This window comes from Gopherus flavomarginatus, chromosome 10 (genome assembly GCF_025201925.1).
Source record: "Gopherus flavomarginatus isolate rGopFla2 chromosome 10, rGopFla2.mat.asm, whole genome shotgun sequence".
Lineage (NCBI taxonomy): Eukaryota > Metazoa > Chordata > Testudines > Testudinidae > Gopherus > Gopherus flavomarginatus.
In genome coordinates, this window is record NC_066626.1 from 7,080,371 (window position 1) to 7,102,081 (window position 21,711).

Consider the following 21,711-nt stretch of genomic DNA (forward strand, 5'->3'; position numbering starts at 1 on the left):
CTGGTTTATGTCTTACCCTCTTTTTAGTTCTCGGTGTGTGCAGCTGTTGCCCTTTTGCTGAATAAAACAGAGCAGTGCACTGTACATTTTTTCGCTCTCTGAAAACTTTGGGGCTTTCAAAAGGCCCATTTAAGGTTGTTAGCCACTCTGAGCAGTGGTGGCTATAGGGGAAAAGAAAATTCCCCAGTGAATGCACATCAATGGGCAAGATTTCACATGCTAGGAATACCGTCTTATAATGATGGAAGAATCGATATCGTGCCTGTAATGAGCCGCAAAGGGCACCTTATTCAGAGACTTAACTTCTTCCCCTAAGCCCACGCTGAGAAGTTTTAAAAGACAGCTCATTAATTACCCACCTGCATCTAATACGGATTTGTAACCTGTTGAGGGCTGTGCCTGGCCCCTGGGTGTTCAGTTTACTGTTCATCCAGGGGGAAAGCCTGCGTTAGCTGGACATATAGCGGGCCTGAAGTAACAGCCAAAACAGGAGTTTGATACTACAGTCACCCTGGACATGTGTAGCAGGGTGGTTACCCTGCTCCTGCCCTGAAGGGTTAAAAACAGCCCTGGGAGGGGGCTGTGGCTGGAGAAAGCAGCTTTTAGGCTGGGTTGATTGGGGGAAGTGGCTGCAACTGTAGCCACTCCCCAAACAAACTCAGCTGGCCCTATAAAGGCAGAGAAGCCAGGGACAGACAGAGTGTCTTCCTCTCCCTCTAGAGGGAGAAGGGGCTGGCTGCAGGGAGCTACAGACAGGGTACCTGAATGGAGCAGGGCTGGGGAAAGGCAGAGGAGTTGGGGAGCTCCAGCCTGGAAAGCCCCAGGCTGCGGCCTAGCATTGGGCCAACAGATACCGGGGGTTGCAGAGGGCAAACGAGGGGTAGGCCAAGGCAGCAGGTCCAAACCCAACCTTGCCAGTGATGAGTAGGCTGATAGTGCAGTCTGCCCCAGGGCATGGGGCTAGATAATGACTGGCAGTAGCCTTATACTGAGGAGAGGTGGGGGTTCCCCTGGGAGGGGGAGACCCTGAGAGAAAGGGGTTACTGCCAGGGGGCAGCACCCCAGGTACAAGGGCACCAGGTCCGGGAGGGACACAAGGGCTAGATGACAGGTGGTTCACTGGCCTGCAGAGGGTGCTCCGGGGTGGAAATCGAGCTAATTCCCTGAGTCATCAGCAGGAGGCACCGCAGGGGTGAGTCCGCTCCTCTACAACATGACAACTGTCCTTGCACAGATAGAGTTTAGATTTGCAAAGAACTATATGCATGTATTTCATTCCAGCGACTGGCTTCTCTGTCTTGTAGTTCCTGTGTGAAGCTAGCCATCAGAGATGTGCTGGCTGTTTGGTTCCACTGCCCCCTGCTTGCTTTATGTACACACAATCCCCTAAAGTCAATATGTGGTCACACACAGCAGGTCAAACCCTGCAGGCTGCCTTCTGTAGATCACGAGCTACATATGTTTGGGAGCAGGTACACCCTCTCTCTAGGTACTCCAATAGCTCTAGAATACCCAAGTTGTGCCACCAAAACATACATAAATAAGATTTCCCCAGCATGCTGGTGAGGCATTGGCAAGGGAAGTATTATCCCCTCTTTAGACATGGGCAAGCAAGGCAGAGAGATGAAGTGTGGAGTGATGAAATTCCAGATCTCACAGGGATTCTAGGGCATAGTGGGGGTCGCCCAAGTCCCAGGCTCGTGGTTTCCTCTAGTGGTCTAGTGCCACATAACCAGCCTTCCTCCCTATGCACAGGTAGAAATCCTGCAAATTATTTTATCCCCTTCCCTTCAGTTGCAGCCTCAGGAAATTAAAATCCAGTGGCCAATGATGCATGCATGTATGGTGTAACTCCTCCCCCAGATCCTTCCATTGCAGGAAGGATGGAGGCTATTGTTTCAGACTGAAGTTTTGGATGGGAAGATTTTGTGATTGTGTTGTCTCCCTATTTTGGGACTGCATTTGTCCCAGCTTTTCCCATCCCTTGAACCAAAGGAGGCACCGGATAAGCGCTATGAAATGTTACTGATCCCTTTCGGTATAGACACAGTGATACATCCCTAGTATCCAGGAAAGCATTTAAAGAACTGCTTAGACAAATGTCTCCCCTTGAGCCTCTGGGATCATTCAAATCCTATTTCTGACACCACTCCCCACGCCAGGACACTTAGCACTTCATGGCAACAGCAGAGAGGGAATTCAGCTTTGTCTGCTTCAGAAGCCACTTGAGCTAAAGGGGCAAGTACAGGGCCTGTGACCTCCGACTGAGCAGTTACGACTCTAGGTGGAGGCACATGTTCATACTAGTCGTGTGTTTGTTCATAGGGGGGAGGGCTCAGCCTAAAAGTCAAACTCTCGGTTTCTGCATATTTTAATATGTACAGTGTAATAAGCGCAATCAAAAATAAACCTAGTCAAAGCAACTTAGCCCCATTCTGACTTGAATGCCTTTTTTGTCAATTGAGACCGTTTCAGTTACACTGGTAGGATCCCTGCTTTTTCAAGCCCCGCCTCAGCAGCCATATGTCTAACTTCAAGCAGGGGAATAGTTCAACTTCGCCTGCTTTAAGGATAGACACAAACTGAGCTGCACTTTAGCCCTCTGCAGTGTGGCCTAGTGGACAGACTGTTACTTGGGAGACCTGAATTCTATTCCTGGCCTGGTGAGGGACCTGGGAGTCAGCCTGGGGAGTGATCTCACTGGGTGCAGTGCTTAAGGTTGGGTAGAACGGATTGGAAAATGGAATTTCCATCCTGTGGGAAATGGATGTTTGTTTGTGTCCTGAACTTGGACAAAAATCTGAAATAACGAAGCTTGTGGCACACTAAGGAGTTTAGAAAGACATTAATTTGGAAAGGTTGAAACGCCATGGAGAGGCAGTGGTGCATCATGGGAAATGTAGTCCAGACAGTGAGCTGGGCTCTTGGAGAAGAATGGGAGCATAAGGAATCCGGAAGTACAACTCCCATCAGGCCCTATGGGCAGCTCAGGTGGTCACAGGGATTAATGCTGACCTGAAGGAAAACATTTAATTTCAATTTTCTCTAATGGAAAATCTTGTGAAAAGCCCTCTCCTTTTCCACGGGAGATTTTGTTTTTGGTGAAGCCACATTTTCTGACACACTGGTGTTTTGTTCAATGTTTTTATCCAGCCCTGGCGCTGGGTATCTAGTTCCATTGCCCATGATGGGCTAGGTTCAGCCTAAGCATTATGTAGGTGCACAGTGGGAGGGAGGGAGCCTGTGCAGAATGGCATTGCGTGCTCTGGGTATTGCAGGCTCTGCTCCCTCTCTACTTCCCTAGGGCATCCTAGTGCTAATGAGGGGCTAAGAATAGGAACAGCCTGGGTGTAAAATGCTGCAGGGATATTGCACATTGCATGCTCCCCCTGTCACTTCAGAGCTCCAGTAAACCTTCCGTCTCCCCAGGGCAGGACATCTCCAGAGCGCCCCCTGCTGCAGTGTCACTCTGCACCCCTTTATTCTCCTGCCCTGAATGCACAGCTGCCTGTGAGCTGCACAAACTGGTCCCATGGGACTATGCTTGCCAGTAAGCACTGTGGATGCAATGTTCAAACATGCCAAACTGACCTATTATTAAAAACAAGTTAGGCACGTTAGGCTCCTAAATCACTGAACATTTGTACCCTAGATTTGTTAGTGAGAATTTGCAGAATCAGGCCCTTCATTTTTCCTGTCTAGAGCACTTGCTAACAGCGAGGCACTGCAAACATTTAGCACAAAGACTGCATCCACGGAGCATATGGTATAACCATCTCAAAAGAAATCAGACTCCTGCAACATATTACCAGGCTACTTAAAAACAGAGCGTAATTCATTTAATATAAACACACCGCACCATTCTCTCAAGCAGTGTTAGTAACTGCCTGTTTACTTTTTAAACTGGTCCTTGAAAGCAAGAGTACCTGACAATCCAAAAGAGGCCAGGCTTTTCACTTGCCATTCCAGCTCATTTTTAATGATCTCAAAAATCAGATTGACGTCTTCATAATATTTATCAGTCAGGACCTTGATGTTTCTCAGGTCTCCCTTGACCAATGCTGTATAGTACTTTTCCACTGGAGCATGAGCCATTAATGGGTGCTCTGATTCCACTTTCTGAAAGATCTGTAGCTTCTCTATAACGGGTCCTGGCAGCTCATCCATTGCAATGCACTGCAACTTATTTTAGTACAAGACCTAGCTGTGTGGATAGATGGTCTTTTATAGTTATTTCCATTGTCCTGTTACCATTGTCCAATTATAATCCAGTTAGGGCTCTATTGTTGTATTTATAACTCCAGTGGGGTCAGATGATAATGGTTACTTGATACAGTAAGGGTCATATGGACTTCTGGATACAGCAACAGCAAGCCTGCCTAGTTATATATATACATATGTATGTATGTAATCACAAGGTGATAGCTAAGGTCAAATGTTCACAGTGCAGCTTTGTGTCAGCACCTCTGTGATTAAACTCCTGTTTTAATTCCAGACAGCAGGTTGGCGGAGAAAGAGACCAGTTTAATCTGGGAGGAAAATTTCCCCATAATAAAAGAAACCACTCATCCCAAGGCCTCTAACTTCTCTTTTTCCCTAGCTGAATTAATTTATATCACTTGTATTTTTCTGGTGTCTGTGTAAAAATACGTGTTGTAAGTGGTTTAGCTAGGAGACTGATTTTTTCAGGACTATGATCCATATTTCTGGCGCTATCCACTGTCATATGCTTTTGAGCACAAAAGAGCCATTAGGTGCAATTGGGTTTCACATTAAGTGATAATATTCTGCTGCAAAAGCCGTGCTCAGAATAGTGTCTTCTGAGTATCTCAAAGCACTTTATAAACATGAATGAATTAAAAACTCTCAGCACCTCTTGATCTAAGGCTTAATATCCTTGTGCTATGTATAGCAAACAGACAGAACCTAATCCTGTTACCACTGAAATTAATGGCAAAACTCCCATAGACTTCAATGGGGTTGCAAAGGTGTGAGGGTCGGTTCAGCTGCTTTCACTGAAGTCACTGGGAGTTTTACAATGGGAGCAGGATCAAGCCCTAGCTAATATACTCAAGCTCACGCAGGATGACTCTGCAGAGTCAAGAACTGATAATGGATCTCATGACTCCCAGTCTGACGGCTTAAGCACAAGAACATTCCTCTCAATGAATAGGTTTCATATAATCTAAAACGTTAAGATCCATGTCCTAACTGCCCCCTTCCCGAGTAAATATCCAAAGAAAGCTCCTTGAGAAAACACAATGACCTACATAAATTGCAACCTAAAGAAGCCAGCAAACCATGTACAAAAATGGAGGCGTCGTGGCCTTGTGCTGCAATTCTATTACATTTCCCAAACTAAAGAGGGTCACTAGTGGAATGGAATTGTTGACAATATGTAGGTGAGGATGGAAGTGATTTTGACGTTTCTGAAGAGGGTGTTCTTTACAATCTGATAGCTTTCCTTTGTTTCCCAGAGTTTGTAACTGTATTGCTTTGTTTTCCTTTTACCTTCTTTCCCATAGACCCATGTGTATCTCTGCATTAATCATAGATTCATAGACTCTAGGACTGGAAGGGACCTCGAGAGGTCATCGAGTCCAGTCCCCTGCCCTCATGGCAGGACCAAATACTGTCTAGACCATCCCTGATAGACATTTATCTAACCTACTCTTAAATATCTCCAGAGATGGAGATTCCACAACTTCCCTAGGCAATCTATTCCAGTGTTTAACTACCCTGACAGTTAGGAACTTTTTCCTAATGTCCAACCTAAATCTCCCTTGCTGCAGTTTAAGCCCATTGCTTCTTGTTCTATCATTAGAGGCTAAGGTGAACAAGTTTTCTCCCTCCTCCTGATGACACCCTTTTAGATACCTGAAAACTGCTATCATGTCCCCTCTCAGTCTTCTCTTTTCCAAACTAAATAAATCCAATTCTTTCAGCCTTCCTTCATAGGTCATGTTCTCAAGACCTTTAATCATTCTTGTTGCTCTTCTCTGGACCCGCTCCAATTTCTCCACATCTTCCTTGAAATGCAGTGCCCAGAACTGGACACAATACTCCAGTTGAGGCCTAACCAGCGGAGAGTAGAGCGGAAGAGTGACTTCTCGTGTCTTGTTTACAACACACCTGTTAATGCATCCCAGAATTACGTTTGCCTTTTTTTGCAACAGTATCACACTGTTGACTCATATTTAGCTTGTGGTCCACTATGACCCCTAGATCTCTTTCTGCCATACTCCTTCCTAGACAGTCTCTTCCCATTCTGTATGTGTGAAACTGATTGTTCCTTCCTAAGTGGAGCACTTTGCATTTGTCTTTATTGAACTTCATCCGGTTTACCTCAGACCATTTCTCCAATTTGTCCAGATCATTTTGAATTTTGACTCTGTCCTCCAAAGCAGTTGCAATCCCTCCCAGTTTGATATCGTCTGCAGACTTCATAATCATTGTGCTATCATGTCTGCGGTACAGACGCCGCTATAGCCTCTTGTGCCACCTCCTCAATGCTACTGCAAAGAATCAGAGGACCCTGTAATGAAGCGCGTCGCAAAAGCCGCATTGAGCTTTACAGTGCAGCATCTTGAAAGTTGCGCTAGACCCCAGCCAAACACCCAGGTCTGAACACTTTCAGTCTTTGGAGGGAGGAGTGAATTTGCAAACCGATCCGGACCTGACTTTGATGCCTCAGCCCCTCCTGCTAGAAAACTAGAACTAAAATAGAACATGGATTTATCCTAACTGGTAAGGCTTCAACTCCTCAATATTTTATTTTTCCTTTAGGCTTTGAGAGAGGGACTCTTCCTGAATCATTGAACGACGTCTCCACATGTGTCAGCACCTGAAGTTTATCTAAGATCATCCAAATCTTTTAACATTTTTCTTAGTTTTCCTTCTCCTTCCAAATCCAATCAGATTCTTCCCATCCTCCTGTCCACCCTTGCTTCTCCAACCTTTGGCTGATCCTTAACCTCCAGTGTCTCTTCCTCGTCTCATCCAAGCCTCTGTGGTTGTTGATATTCCACCGGGCAAGGGAGGTATCTGGCTATGTGCTCTGTTGGTCCTCCTATTCATGTTCTATATTACGTGGTTGACTTGAATGATGCACCATTGTAATATGGCAGATGTCCCAACAGATCTTGCTGATCCTTCTGCTCCCCAAAGGTGTCTTTGAGCAAAGGCAGTAAACTTTTGGGGTAAGTAAGGAAGGTAGGGGCAGAAATGAGTGTATCACTTTAACTGTTTTGAACCTGTATGTAGTCTGGGCTTGGTTTGAGATTTGGATTGGTGCTTGGCATGGTTCATATCGTCTCATAATTTCTCCCAGCAATTAATCTGGGTGGTTGCCATAGAGGAAATCTGGATTTTGCTCCTGATCTTTTATTTCCCACCCCAGGTGCAGCTGGGAATGCTGGGAAATCAACATGTTCTACTGTAGGAAGGGATTATCTTCTCCCATCCCCCATGCAAGTTAGGGAGCAGGGCTGATATGTTCAGTAGAGAGCCTAGTCCTTGGCCACAACCACGTGAAGTGGGCGTTTTGTGAATGGAAAAGAGGGGTGTGAGTAGCACAGGAGTGGAAAGAATGGGGGAGAAAATCCCCCAAATTTGCACAGCCAGAGACAGCGTGTTACAATATTCAGATCCGCGTTTCATCCCTCCCCCTTTTAATGAGCTATTATTTCCATCCAATTACTCAAATGTTGTGGTCAGCGCAGGAACAGTTATAATAATAGCAGCATTACTAACATGTGAGGCTAAAATTAGCCACGACTGGGAGGATTTTAATAATCCCTAAGTGGTGCATGTAACAAACACCAGTCTGTCTCAGTTACTTCACTCACATGCTTACCTAAGGCAAGCTGGTTTTCCAACTCATTAGAAGCTACAGTATGAAGCTCAGGATGAAACCATATTTTCATGGTTTTAGTTAATCTTAGTGGTCATAAAATGAGCACTGATTCCTGGCAGGTGGATTATTGTGGATTTATTGGTCACTTTCTGAAGTCTGTGCACCTCTGACTGAAATCTTGGATCCATAGAAATGCTGCTGGCTAATAAACAGTAATGAGCAAGGAAGGCTCCCCAGCTGGATTGCTAAAAAAGCCGACGCTATAAACCTCATTGCTCCATGAGAGAAAAGACTGTAACAAACCAGCAGCTTTGGATCTAAAGTTGTCCTAATTTGTTAGAAGTACTGAAGAAACTTCATCGTTGTGACAGAATTTGGATGTATATTCAATAGATTTTCAAGAAAGGGAACTTCATACAGACACCATGAGTGAAATCCTCACCCCATTGAAATCTATGGGCATTGCACAATTGACTTCAGCAGAGCCAGGATTTTACCCCATATACCTACTTCGGGACACTTTGAGTTGCTTGCTTTTGGCCCGTGCATCATCTTAGTATACTCTTCCCTGGAAATCAAGTGTTACCAGGTTTCTTTTGTTTTCTATGAATGATATTCAGTGGTCTGAAATCACTGTATTTTTAAAACCAAAATCCCTTTCAGAAAATAAATAATCCTGATCAAAACTACAGTAGATATTGTCCTATGCGCCTTAAAATATGCCTTTTTATACCATTTGCTATGTGCCGATCTCAACATGCTTTACAAAGGAGGTCAATATCAATGATCCCTTTGTACAGATGGAGAAACTGAGGCATAGAATGAGGAAGTGACTTGCCCCAGGTAACCTAGCAAACCAGGGGCAGGGCTCAGAATTAAACCCAAGTCCCAATTCAGTAACCAAGACACTAGGCCACTCTGCCTCCCAAATAGACCACAGATATATGCTCTATGTAACTTCAAGGAGATGTAGACATTCTGTGTACTTCATTAAAAGTACAAGATTCTCTTCCTGCCTGCAACATGGGAACATGTGATGCAGCTACTATCTTGCGTTTCAGGTCAGCATGCAGAATGTTAGTGATAGCGATCTCTCACTCATGGAGACTTGATATTTGTTCTTTCTGTGTTGTTTTTCTTAACATAAAATAAGTAATCTAGACTGAAACAGATCTCTTGCTCTCTTTGTATGAGCAATTTTTGTTATGACTTGGTCAGAAATTACATCAGTGATGATGAAATATGACTCTATGATCTTGGACAAAGCTACGTTCTTTTGGTTGCCTTTATATGTTATGTTTTGGATGCTCTTTTCTACTGTCTATTCATACGCAGAGTAGGAACTGCTGTTGACAGAGGGTCAGTTTCTGATTAGTTGATGATGATGAGCAGAGCTGAGCAAAAAATGCACTTTATTTTGGGCACTTTGTAGGCTAAATTGAAAAAAACCAAAACAACAAAATACCAACCTCCCCAAAAAAATCTGATTTGATTCAAACTGAAATGATTTTTTTTGTCAAACTGAAAAATTTTGTTTTGAATGGACCAAAACATTTTTCAAGGTTTTCATTTTGAGTCGTCTGTTTTGGGTGTTTTTCATCTATTTTGGTGTGCATGTGTTTTTTTTTAAGTTGGTCAAATTTGAAATCAAAATGCCATTTCAAAGCAAAAATCAAAACCAAAATGTTTCAAAACAGAAAAGTTAAAAAGAAAAATTTTGGCTCTTCTGATTGAATTCAACCTGAATTTGGCAAATAGTGTTGGGCCCTCCAAATGCCTTTTTCATTTAAAAAAAAAAGTGTTGTCCAACTGAAATAAGTTACTTATGTCTCATTCAGTTGAAACCAATGGCACTAGTTGTGGAGTAAAATGCTTCCCTACCTGACTAAGGTTACCATAATCTGTTCCAAAGTGATCTTCCTAGTTTCAGTTTTTTTTGTCATTCTTCCTTCCTTGTAATAGTTTCACTTTATTATTTTGGGTGGGCAGACTAACAAACAGGTTTTAGTTTTAGGGCCTGATCCTGACAATAATTATGCACGTGAGTAACTCTACTTAATGGTCTGACCCAGGTCTGTAAATTACTCAGGGATGTATTTTCAGGATAGGGCCCACAAAGGTACAGCTCACAAGCATGCCCCCTCCATTAGCAATAGCCTTGCAACCATTAATCTTTAATATGTTTAGTATCTTACCCTTCTTTCTGAATATGAATGTTTGTAGAGTACACCTCATTTAACAAAACATTAAGCAATTTTACTTCTTCAGATCAAGTGTGTCTATTAATAATGACTCAGATTGTCTGAGCTGATTTCACATTATTAGGAAAACTCATTATTGTCATGTGAAAGAGCACAATATGCAAAACTAAAAAGAGTAAATTGAGAGCATGTTTACTAATTTATTACCCTGAAGCTGCTACATAACAGCTTTGTTAGTTTATAACATTATATAGGCTTCAAATCATAACTTCCAGTACTGCCAACCCCAGGATTCAAAATCACAAGATTGGCTTAAAAATCAGGAGATTTTTACATATAAGTTTTGGGGTTTTTAGAATCCATTTGTCTTTCAAACCTTTAGGGTGTATTCTGGTTAAGTTTTGAAGCCTTGCTCCACAACCAGGAGAACTAGACATTTTTTAAATGCTTTGCTAAAAGCAGGTTGACTGAGGCTTCCCTTTTCCCTGCTCTTTCAGAGAATCATGTCTGCTCTAACCATGTCTTAGGTGTGTTCTCCAGGTAAGGATGAATTTTTCGGGTCTGCTTCCTCACTTTGTTTTTTCTCTCTCAAACCATTCTGTCCCAGATTGATAACCCTGGGGAAGAAAGAAGGGGACCCCTTCTTTTTCAGGGCTGCTGAACAAACAGAGAGGGAGGATGCATTTATCTTGTTACAAAGCATGGTACCTTTTCTCCTAAGGCCCTTTTCTCACTCCCAGAGACAGTTTGCTTTATTTCAATAGCTTTGATATGTTTATAATTATTGTGCTGCTTATTTACCTGTGGAAATTACTCATGTGACTTAAATATCCAATTAAAAAACAGCTCATATTTACATATCGGGTTCTTGCAATTGATTGCACACACGCTATATGCTAAGAACTTACCGCCAAGCTGAATCATAAATAATTTTGAGACAACTGCAATGGAGAAAAAGGCAAAGTTTGTCCAATAAATTATTAATTATAAATAATTTGTCCAGCTCAAGCATAAACTTACTGTTCTTGAGACTGATTCCCTGCTGTCTTGAATCTTGTGATTTTGGGAGCATTTTGCACACTCTGAGATATGTAAATGAAGGCACAAAGTGCAAGGCAGGGGAGAATGAATGCCCTTGGTTAAACTCTGGATCTGACACACAATTATGTAGGTCAGGGAAGAGCAGAGAGGACTGTGAGGCTCTCCCGAGAGACCAAGCAAAGCTAAGTGAATGGGCAACATGATGGCAAATGAAGTTCAATGTTCATAAATGCAAAGTAATGCACATTGGTGGGAAAATTTAAATGACTCGTACACCTTATAAAGTTCGGAAGTGACTGTATTAATTCAGGAAAGAGATCTGTCATTGCAGACTGCGCAATGAAGACCTCTGCTCAGTGCAGTTAAATACACAGACCTGGTCAAAATTATTCCAGTGGAACACCTTTCCATTGGAAAATGCTGATTTGACTAAGTTGCCCTGTTCATCAACGTTTTTTAAGGGAAATTATCCAAGCATTTAGATAAGGTCACAATGTTTTGTTTTGACTCGTATCATGTATATCATATATAACAAATTTTAACAGAAAATTCCTGTTCAGCTCCAATAATAGTGTACTAGTGTCCTCTGCTGTCTTTTGAATTTGGTTTGGTGCAGGTAGAAAAATTATAGTTCTTTGTTTAATTAGAAATGAGAATGGGAGTACTTGTGGCACTATAGAGACTAACCAATTTATTTCAGCATAAGCTTTCATGGGCTACAGCTCACTTCTTCGGATGCATAGAATGGAACACACAGACAGGAGATATTTATACATACAGAGAACACGAAAAGGTGGAAGTACGCATACTAACTGGAAGAGGCCAATCACCTTTTCATGTTCTCTGTATGTATAAATATCTTCTGTCTGTTTGTTCCATTCTATGCATCCGAAGAAGTGAGCTGTAGCCCATGAAAGCTCATGCTGAAATAAATTGGTTAGTCTCTAAGGTGCCACAAGTACTCCTGTTCTTTTTGCAGATACAGACTAACACGGGTGCTACTCTGAAACCTGTAATTAGAAATAGACATTCAAATATGGATTTAGTTTTTCACTGGCCAAAGAATGACCTTCCTCAATACCTATGTACAAATTTAATCTGAATCCACATCAAATCAAATTTCCCATGAAGTTGATGTTGGCAAAGAGAACTTTGCCTATTATTTTTTCCCTGTGGCATGCAGCTATGAAATGGTAAGGTGAATAATGGTGTGTGACGCTTTGGCAAACTGGCCTTATGTCATATGGCTTGTGAAATTCCATCAGTTACAGTAGGCTTGCATGTTAGCACACCCCATAGTGCTCTCACATATACAATGATCTCTCCTCACTTCTCAGCGATAGCTAAGTACAGTAGTGATGTCTCATGTTACCAAGACTTCATTACTTTCATAAATTGTGCCAGAAGATATTTGTACACCAGGAAGTAAATAATTTAAAGTAAGCTCCATTTGTCAGAATCAATGCCCAAAGTATGCTATGATGCATTATCCTTGCTCTCCTAAACTGTGTGTTCCCACAACATCTGATAACTCGCAATGGGGCTTCCAGTCATTAATGTGAATTTTCAAGGTTTTACCGCCTTGTTCAAAGATGCAGCATGACTGTGAGGGCAGAGCTGAAATGTCACCTTTGAACACAGTTGACTTTAAATATGTGGGGAGCAGGGGCTTGAATTCCTCTATGTTAACAACTCCCAGTTTGCTTCCTCTGTCTCTCTAGCAGCTTTTATACGTCCTATTGCTATGTGCCTCATGATTGTTAGCGACTTTATCCCTGCAACACCCCGTGAAATGGGGCGTTACTTCTCTTCCTATTTTGCAAAGGCCCAGAGGTACTCAGACTTCTAAGCACCCATAAGCGTTGTGGGTGTGTGGCACCTCTGAAAATCAGGCCCTGTGGGACTTGCCCAAGTTCAGCCTGTGGCAGAGCTGGGAATTGCACCCAGTCTCTTGATACCAGGCCAGTGCCTCAACCACTGGTCCATCCTGTCGGAGAAAAACTCAGTTCTCACTTTTTAGTTGGGTGCAGCAAAGTCATATACTTTATTTCTCTAGCAATTGCATGGAGGGAGAGAGTGCGCTAGGACATAGGGTTTCCTCCTCCTAGGCAGGTCTCTCCAAAGATAAACAATTACAGCATTTATACCTTTTGTTACATACAATAATAAACAACAGCTGCATTTTGTTTATATATAGGTCATCCTGATAACTTATTTTTCTCACTTATTTTGACTCTAGTCCACATTCTATCTTATCTACACAAGGTCGCAACAACTTCTCACACAGTTCTTTCGCATTCGCCTCACACAATGCTTGCTTCTACAAATCTTGCGTTATTAGGGTTACAGCCAGCCTGACTCCTACTCACAGAGGTGACTGTTTGCATTGAAATCCCCTTCCAATCCCTGTCAGGCCTGGCTTTACTTCCACAATCCTGACTAGTCTTCATTGCCCACAACCTCTGCACTCTAACCCCGTGGACTCCAGGCTCCAAAAGCTAATTCAATACAGGGCATTTAAGCAGCAGACTCTCCACACTGATCCCCCCAGGCCTGTGGACTGGGCCTAATCAGCAGTCCTCCCAGACCTCTGACAGCACTGCTGCTTCTCCCCAGCTGCTCTCTGTGTGCCTGCTTCATGGCTCTTTCTCTGAATGCTGCACTGCGTGGGAAATCAACTTACCTAAAAGGGGAAATTTAAAGTCTGATTGTTCTCTAGGCTAAGTTCTGGCCATTCCCTTTGTATTTCTCCCTCCCTGCAACTTTGTCGTGTATTTGGAAAAAAAAAGAAAGATATAAAACAGTTTAAAAACAGAAGAACCAGGAAAATAATATACCCCCCCGAGTGGATTAGACAATGACAGGACATGCTCAGTTGGCTTACTTGGACAAGACTCATCCTTTTCCTCTCTCTTATGCCGCATGACTATTAGAGTTACAGAGACTATGGCCATGGTGCCTCCAGCATGGCCAAAAGTCCTGAAGGCATGGAAGCCATCCTGACTGCCAGTGAAATCCCCTTCCCATGCACTACATCCTGAGTCCATGTCTCTGCCTTCCTCTGAGAAATGGGTATAGGTCACTTTTGAAGCTAGCTCTATATTGTACTTTCATAAAATATCAGGGTTGGAAGAGATCTCAGGAGGTCATCTAGTCCAACCCCCTGCTCAAAGCAGGGCCAATCCCCAGACAGATTTTTGCTCCAGATCCCTAAATGGCCCCCTCAAGGATTGAGCTCACAACTCTGGGTTTAGCAGGCCAATGCTCAAACCACTGAGCTATCCCCCCCTCACTGAGCTATCCCACTTTGTTCTGTTTTCTGGCTGGATAAAGAGGCTGTGATGGTCAAAAGTATGCCCATTCTATTTTTCTCACTGTTTCCATGGAAGAGAGGCTCCCATGTTGATACAGAGGCATAACACTTTTGTCTGCACATTGTCCTCATACACGCGGTGCAACGATAACTTCTGGTTGCTTTAATTTTAAGAAATGAAGTAGTGTTTGCACTCTGGTATCAAGATTTTCTTTAAAGGGTTTAAGTGTTTAATATCGAACTCAAAACAGCTGAAAGGGAAGGCAAAATAGTTGTGTGGCGGTTGTTTTGGTGCAACACTGCCCCCTATGGGGTGAGAAAAAATAGCTGTAAAAGCAGCGATGTAATGAATTGTTCTGTGTAACAGAGGAGATTGGGAATGTTGGGGTCAGCACCATGTCATAGGGTGGCTTGCCCCACTAGGGCCAGAGGCCTGGAAACAATTAGTCTGGGCTAATTAGCTGGCCCACCACAGCTGAGTGGGGATGTGGGTATTAATTGGCTGGCTATAAAAAGGAAGCTATAAGCTAAGGTGGTGATGTTACAGACAACATCAGGCATGAAAGCCTGAGACAGAGGCTGAACCAATAGAAGGGACTGCAAAGGTGTCCAGCTGGGGAGGCCTAGGAGAGACTCTGACCATCTAAGAGAGAGACTACAGAGCTATCCAGACAGCAGAGAAGCCTGAGGCTTACAGAAGCAGGAGCTGTTGCTAACGGAAGCTGAGACTCACGAACTAGCAAGGGAGACTCATCCTGGCCTAGCTCCCTGAAGAATTTTCTGAACAGATTCAGAAACTGTTATACTGGGGACTTTTAATGTTTTGCCTGGGCTCTGTGCTAAGGGCCTTTAAGCCATTGTGCAAATGGTTCTTTCAGAATGATTTATTAAATGGAGCTATGCTGAAGTTAGTTAGGCCTGGTCTATACTATGAGGTTAGGTTGAATTTAGCCGCTTTAAGTCGATTAAAAAATGAATGCGTCCACGCAACCAATCCCATTCCGTCGACTTAAAGAGCTCTTAAAATTGACTTCTGTACTCCTCCCCAGCTAGGAGAGTAGTGCTAAAATCAACCTTGCTGGGTCGAATGTGGGGTAGTGCAGATGCAAATCGATGGTACTGGCCTCTGGGAGCTATCCCAGAATGCTCCAATGTGACCGCTCTGGACAGCACTTTGAACTCTGATGCACAAGCCTGGTACACAGGAGAAGCCCCGGGAACTTTTGAATTTCGTTTCCTGTTTGGTCAGTATTGCAAACTCAGCAGCACTGGTAACCATGCAGTCCCCACAGAATGGTAGAGCATAGAATATTTCTACATGCCCCCATCATCTCCGTCTCTGAGGTTATCGCAGACTAGAAGGTGAAAAAAATGCACTCGCAATGACATGTTTTCCGAGCTCATGCAGTCCTCCCGCACTGATAGGACACAGCTTAATGCATGTAGGCGTTCATTGGCAGAGGCCAGGAAAGAAGTAAGTGAGTGCAAAGAGTGGAGGCAGGACGCGATGCTGAGGCTAATGGGAGAGCAAACGGACATGATGAAGCGTCTGTTGGAGCTGCAGGAAAGTGTGAAAGTAGAATGAATTATATTGTAAAAATAAGAATGGATTAAAGAAATGTTGTATGTACCTTTAAGCAGAAATAAGAAATGTTGAAATACAGGTACCAGGAAAGAAACATTAGGCATAAACAATGGTGCTAATGGCGAAACATTAACAGAAGATCGGTAATAGTTAGTAAGGAAATAAGATATGCATGCCTCGCCCAGGTAAACTTATCAGATTCTGCTTCCTTTGTTATCTTGTTAAGTTCTCGCCCTTTCATCTGTATAAATAAGATAGTTTGTGTCCTGCATGATGCTCACATTATCTGAGTGTTATTAGCAGAGCGCTGTGCTAATAAAACAGAGTGGTCTGACAAACTGTGAGTCTTGAGTCTAACTTTGACAAAAGCCAACAAGATCACAGACCCCTGCTGCATCCACTGTATAACCACCTACCCTCTTCCCCATGTGCCATAGCCTCCTCTCCCAGATGCCCAAGAATGTGGCGGAGGAGGCTCTGGGCACCCAGCCACTCCACTCCAGAGAATGGCCCAAGCAATAGAAGGCTGTCATTCAAACACTTTGATTTTTAGTGTGGCTAAAATAAGCAATGTGGTCTTGTCCTTCCCTCCTCACCCACCCCACCTGGGCTACCTTGTCCGTTATCTAATTTTTTTTTTAATAAAGAAATAATTTATGGTTTCAAAACAATAGTTACTTTATTTCGAAGGGGGGAGGGTGGTTGGCTTACAGGGAATTAAAATCAACAAAGGGGGCAGGTTTGCATCAAGGAGAAACACACACAGCTGTCACATGGAAGCCTGGCCAGTCATGAAACTGGTTTTCAAAGCCTCTCTGATGCGCAGCTCGCCTTGCTGTGCTCTTCTAATCACCCTGGTGTCTGGCTGCTCAAAATCGGACACCAGACGATTTGTCTCAACCTCCCACCCCGCCATAAACATCTCCCTTTACTTTCACAAATATGGAGCACACAGCAGGCAGGAATAACAATGGGAATATTGGTTGCGCTGAGGTCTGACATAGTCAGCAAACAGTGCCAGCGAGCTTTTAAAGAGCATGACGGTGAGCTGAGCGGGCTCCACGGGTAACCCAGCAAAAAAGGCGCGAAACGATTAACAGCTGTTGCTTTCACGGAGGGCAAAGCAAGTGATGACATGTACCCAAAACCACTCGCGACAATATTTTTGCCCCATCAGGCATTGGGAACTTAACCCAGAAATCCAATGGATGGCGGAGACTTAAGGAACTGTGGGATAGTTGCACCGCTCTGTAAGTCAGTGCTATCACAGTAGTGAGGACGCACTCCGCCGACTTAATGCGCTTAGTGGGGACGTACACAGTCGATGGTATAAAATCAATTTCTAAAAATCGACTTCTATAAAATTGGTTTAATTTCGTAGTGTAGACATACCTTTAGAGAGTTTGGCTTCTCTTTGACAGGGCTGTTAAAGTGAACTAATTGTTACCTTGTCATAGGGGAAACTGAGGCAGGCTACAGCAGAGCCACACGCAGCCACAAGTGAGTGCTTCGGAGGTGCCAGTGAACTTTGGGCATGCCAGGTAGACAGAGAAGCCAGCAAAACTCAGTAACTTGGAACTTAGAGGCCTGAGTGCTGGGATTGCAAAAGATTCATGTGATTATTCCTGTTAGGGAGTGGATGGCATACTTAGCTCCGTTAGACAGGCTTTTGTCCAAACTCTAATTTACAAAGAGAGGCAGATTCCAACCGAGTTAAATTTATGAGCGTTATCTGCCTGGAAATTGTTCTAATGCAAGGTAGGGTTGAGAAACACTCTTCAGTGTGGAGAGCAAATTGTTCTTTGATCCTGACCTGATTGCTGCACTTACGGCGGCCTGTCTGCTAGAATAATGTATTCAATTGTTTTAAACATGGCAAACACCGAGCATAGGGTGGAATACTGGAAAGAGGTGAAACTAGTGTGATGATGATGAAGCTTAGAGCTAGTCTAAAGTGCCAGCTCATAGCATGGAAAACCGGTGCCCTGTTAGACTAGATCTAATTTTCAGGTAAACAAAATGTCATCTGTCAATTTCTTCCCGTTAAGGAATGCTAGTTCTTCACACAATTAAAATAATGACTTTTTAAGTATCTATCTTTGCCATTTAAAAAAATATCGCAGTTACCTACTAGCACTAAAGGGTCCAGGTGAGCTTCTGGTTCCTTCATCCAGTCGTCATTAGAGAGTTCGATGGTGGCATTCACATGTTGAATTTCAGTGCAGATCAAACCCATCACTGTGTTCTCATCCCCGACGTCCAGGGCAGACTTTAACCTCCTCACCAGATCGGAGCTGGACGGGTGATCAGGAATACAGTCGATGCTGGACATTTTCAATTCTTTGCACTTGGGAAGCAGGTTTTATTATTTTTAATAGAGTGTACAAAGGCGGCCAATTGTAAATGAGAAGCGTGTGTGCTTTTGCTATAAAAAGACAGCTCCGCTCATGTTACACCAGTTGGGAATTACAAGGGGAGAAGGAGCCAGATGTAAGGGAGCTACTGAAAAGAACCACACACAATAAACTATCCTTCAAAAGGTGGAGGTGATTTTTTTGTGTTAACTTTGTGTTTATACCATAAGTGTAGCAGGGAGAAATTGAGACAGGCCCTCCCAGAGGACTTCCGGAGGAAAAGCTGTTGCATTCAGAACTGTCACACAGAATGAGGAAAAAGAAAAACCCTCATCCAAAACACAATAAACCCTCTGTATAATGCTTAAAAAATAGTTTGCTAAGATTAGAGTTTCAAAACCTCTGCTTAGCAGGAGAGAAACCTTTTGATATTTCTCTCACTTGAGAGATCAATTCTAGTTCAGCAGGGCGTCAGTCTGACCAGAATGGTCTAATTGTGACAGAACGTTGTTTTAATTTCCAGTTTTCCCTTTGGCTGCTGAAAGGACAATAATCATCCAAAGAAAGAGAGACAAATAAAATAGGCCATGCTCAAAAAAGAGGTCTGCTGATTAAACAATGCATCACACATTGGAGCATTTGAACTGTAGGATGGATTTAAGGAAAAATCCTGTATACTGTGTATTAGGCAGAATCAGAAAATGCTTGGGTAGATGGACAAGGGTTTTCTTTAGTGAGGTGAGCTGGTTAATGATTTTGTAGTCCTTCTGGCTAAATTGTGTCCCCAGGCTAAAATCTAGGCCGAACGTGGACTGACTAGCTGAGCTGGATGCTGGGAGATGCAGTCAGGAATTTTCCTCCACCCCTGGTCGTAGAAGCTGCTTTAGCTCAATGACTGCAGTGGCCTATGGAATTGCATATTTGGAAATGGCCACAGATCGGCCAGCAATCAGTGCAGCTGCTTTGGTGCTGACTCTTTGGTATAGGTCTGGGCAAATCAGGGTTTGGACTGATTGTTAGTGACTTTATCCCAGCAACACCCCGTGAAATGGGGCGTTACTTCTATTCCTATAGATAAACCCCAGGTAGCTCAGTGTATGCAAATCCCTACACGTAGAGGTCACCACGAGCTCAGCTACGCTGAGCCCTAGCCACTGATAGTTGAATTGAGGCTATGCCCCAGTATTAACCAGGCCTAGGTGCGGATCCTATGTGGCCTTCCTGGGCTGAGATCTGTGCAGCAATGGATGCCCTGCCTCATGCCCATTCATCCAGCTAGTTCCCTCACATCCAGCTCCCCCATTAACACAGCAGAACCCCACGAATTGCACAGGTCCCTGGCCCAGCTGCAGAGGAGAGAGTTGGACTTGCTCCTCATTGACTCTGAACATACGCTGGGGTAACCCAGTAACATCAATGGAGTTTACTAGAGACTCTCACTGGTGTAAGTGAGAAGAGAATCGGGCCCAATTTTAACATCGTTTTGAATCGGCTAAGCAGGAAACTAGTATTCCCATCAATCCCCTTCCCACTGAGTGATGACCTTCCAGGGTGGAGACACAGGCATACACCCCTCCCCTGGTTAATATGGGAAAGTGGTAGAAACTTTTCTATGAAACACCCTGACCCAGGAAATAACTACTCGCTTGGAAAAGACAGCAGCCATATGGTGATCAGCTCAGGGCAGTTGACTGCAGGGGAAGCTGCTGCGATACGTGGGGGAGCAGGCTTGGACTGGCAGACATTGCATCTGGACTAGGGTCTGTACAGAACTTGTTGGGAAGCTGCAGAGACTGGGCAGGGGTCCTGAAACCAGAAGGCTGAGCAGAGAGGGGCCTGAGGGAACTTACTGAGGTGCTGAAACAGCAGCTGGCCTGGACTCTTAGAGGAGCAGTGGTCTGGAGAAGGCTACTTCTGAGAAAGTGCCCTAGACACTGAGAATTAGCTGGGGCAGTGTGCCCTAACTGGGGTTGGTCTCAAGGGACGGTCTCAAGGGACTACCCTTGTAAAGGGCAATTATATACAGCCAGGACAGTGTGAGGTCTTGCAGCCTGGTTACCACCATGACAGAAGCAGCATGGTGTGTGGAGGATGCCATTTTGCATTACAAAATGGTGCCCACCATGTGGCATGACTTCTCAAAAGTTCCAGAATGTGTCCTGGACCATTCTAGCTCCACTACGCCACTGGCCCCAGGGCCAACAAGGAACCGCACATATTTACTTTCAATTGTAACTAGTTAAGTTACTGCACATAGGATTTGCAACCTTCTCTTTTTCTACTAGCCCTATTAAAATATCCCTACACTTACTTATGTGGGACCCACCAGGGCTATCATCTATAGGGCCCAGCAGCTGACACACCTTTAGCACTTGCCTCCAAGTCATGGTACATCTGGTCTCAGAGGACAAGTTGTGTACAGTCTCTGAAGAAATGCTGCTTTGTTAGTTTTGTGATGCAGGTTCTTTTGGGGAAGCTGTTGCTCTGTGCCAATGATTGACACTCATCAGAGATATTAGGACGGCGCTGCTCCCTGAGAACTGTGGGCTGAAATTCCTGAAACAGAGACTGAGATTCCTGAAATGGGTTTGCTGAGGATGCAGATGGTGTTTGTCCAGGAATCTGCAGTGTCCATAACAATCCAAATTCAGGATAATGGGAAGATGATTGCAGGAATTTGGGTAACAGAGATGGATATTAATTTTGAAGTGGACCCATTTTTTCAGGGAAGAAAGTGACCATCAGCTCTGGGGAGAAAACACTAAAAATAGCATATTATGGAGCTATTCTCCAGGTACCTGCTGCTAAGAAGTTATGCAAATAATTGCTTTCCTTCTGGGATGCAGAACAATACACTTGCTCACTCTTTTAAAATTTGTGCTTTTCTGGGGGATTGATTTATTCCTTACCAGTGGATACATCTGAACTTCACTTGTCAGCATTAATTAGTGGGGACTCTGCCTGCGTAATTGTGGACACAACATCTTTTTGGCACATCTGGAGCTTAATGAGAGAACCATCTGGTTTCTTGAGATCCTCTTGCACTTCGCTGCCTTCATTCCATGTGTCTTTTGGATGGCTAGGAATAATGCAAAGGAATGGGTTATTCCTTGTTAACATCAGTTTCTGAATTTGAAATAAAATGTATCTGGGAGTTGACACATTCTAAATTACAGGATGCTGATGTTTTGGGACAATTTGCTAGATTTTTTGGGCTGGGCACTACACCTGGTTCCATATATCATTTTGTCAGCTCTCAGCATTTTGCTGCTGAACTTTTTTCCCAAATGGTGAACTATTTGTCAATAGGGAAGCAGCCACTATACCCAACAATTACCAAATTGTTCCCTGTCTAAATGCTA

The 21,711-nt window shown here is 43.7% G+C and overlaps 1 protein-coding gene across 1 annotated transcript in view; it reads right to left on the bottom strand.

The window, feature by feature from the left end:
• ASB18 (ankyrin repeat and SOCS box containing 18) overlaps window positions 1-18,392 on the bottom strand; it is a 51,358-nt gene extending 32,966 nt beyond the window's left edge. Inside the window, exon 1 of the mRNA XM_050916549.1 lies at window positions 18,123-18,392. Coding sequence (XP_050772506.1) covers window positions 18,123-18,327 — 205 coding nt within the window. The 5' untranslated portion in view covers window positions 18,328-18,392. The remainder of the gene's footprint in view (window positions 1-18,122) is intronic.
• Window positions 18,393-21,711: the final 3,319 nt, after the last annotated feature.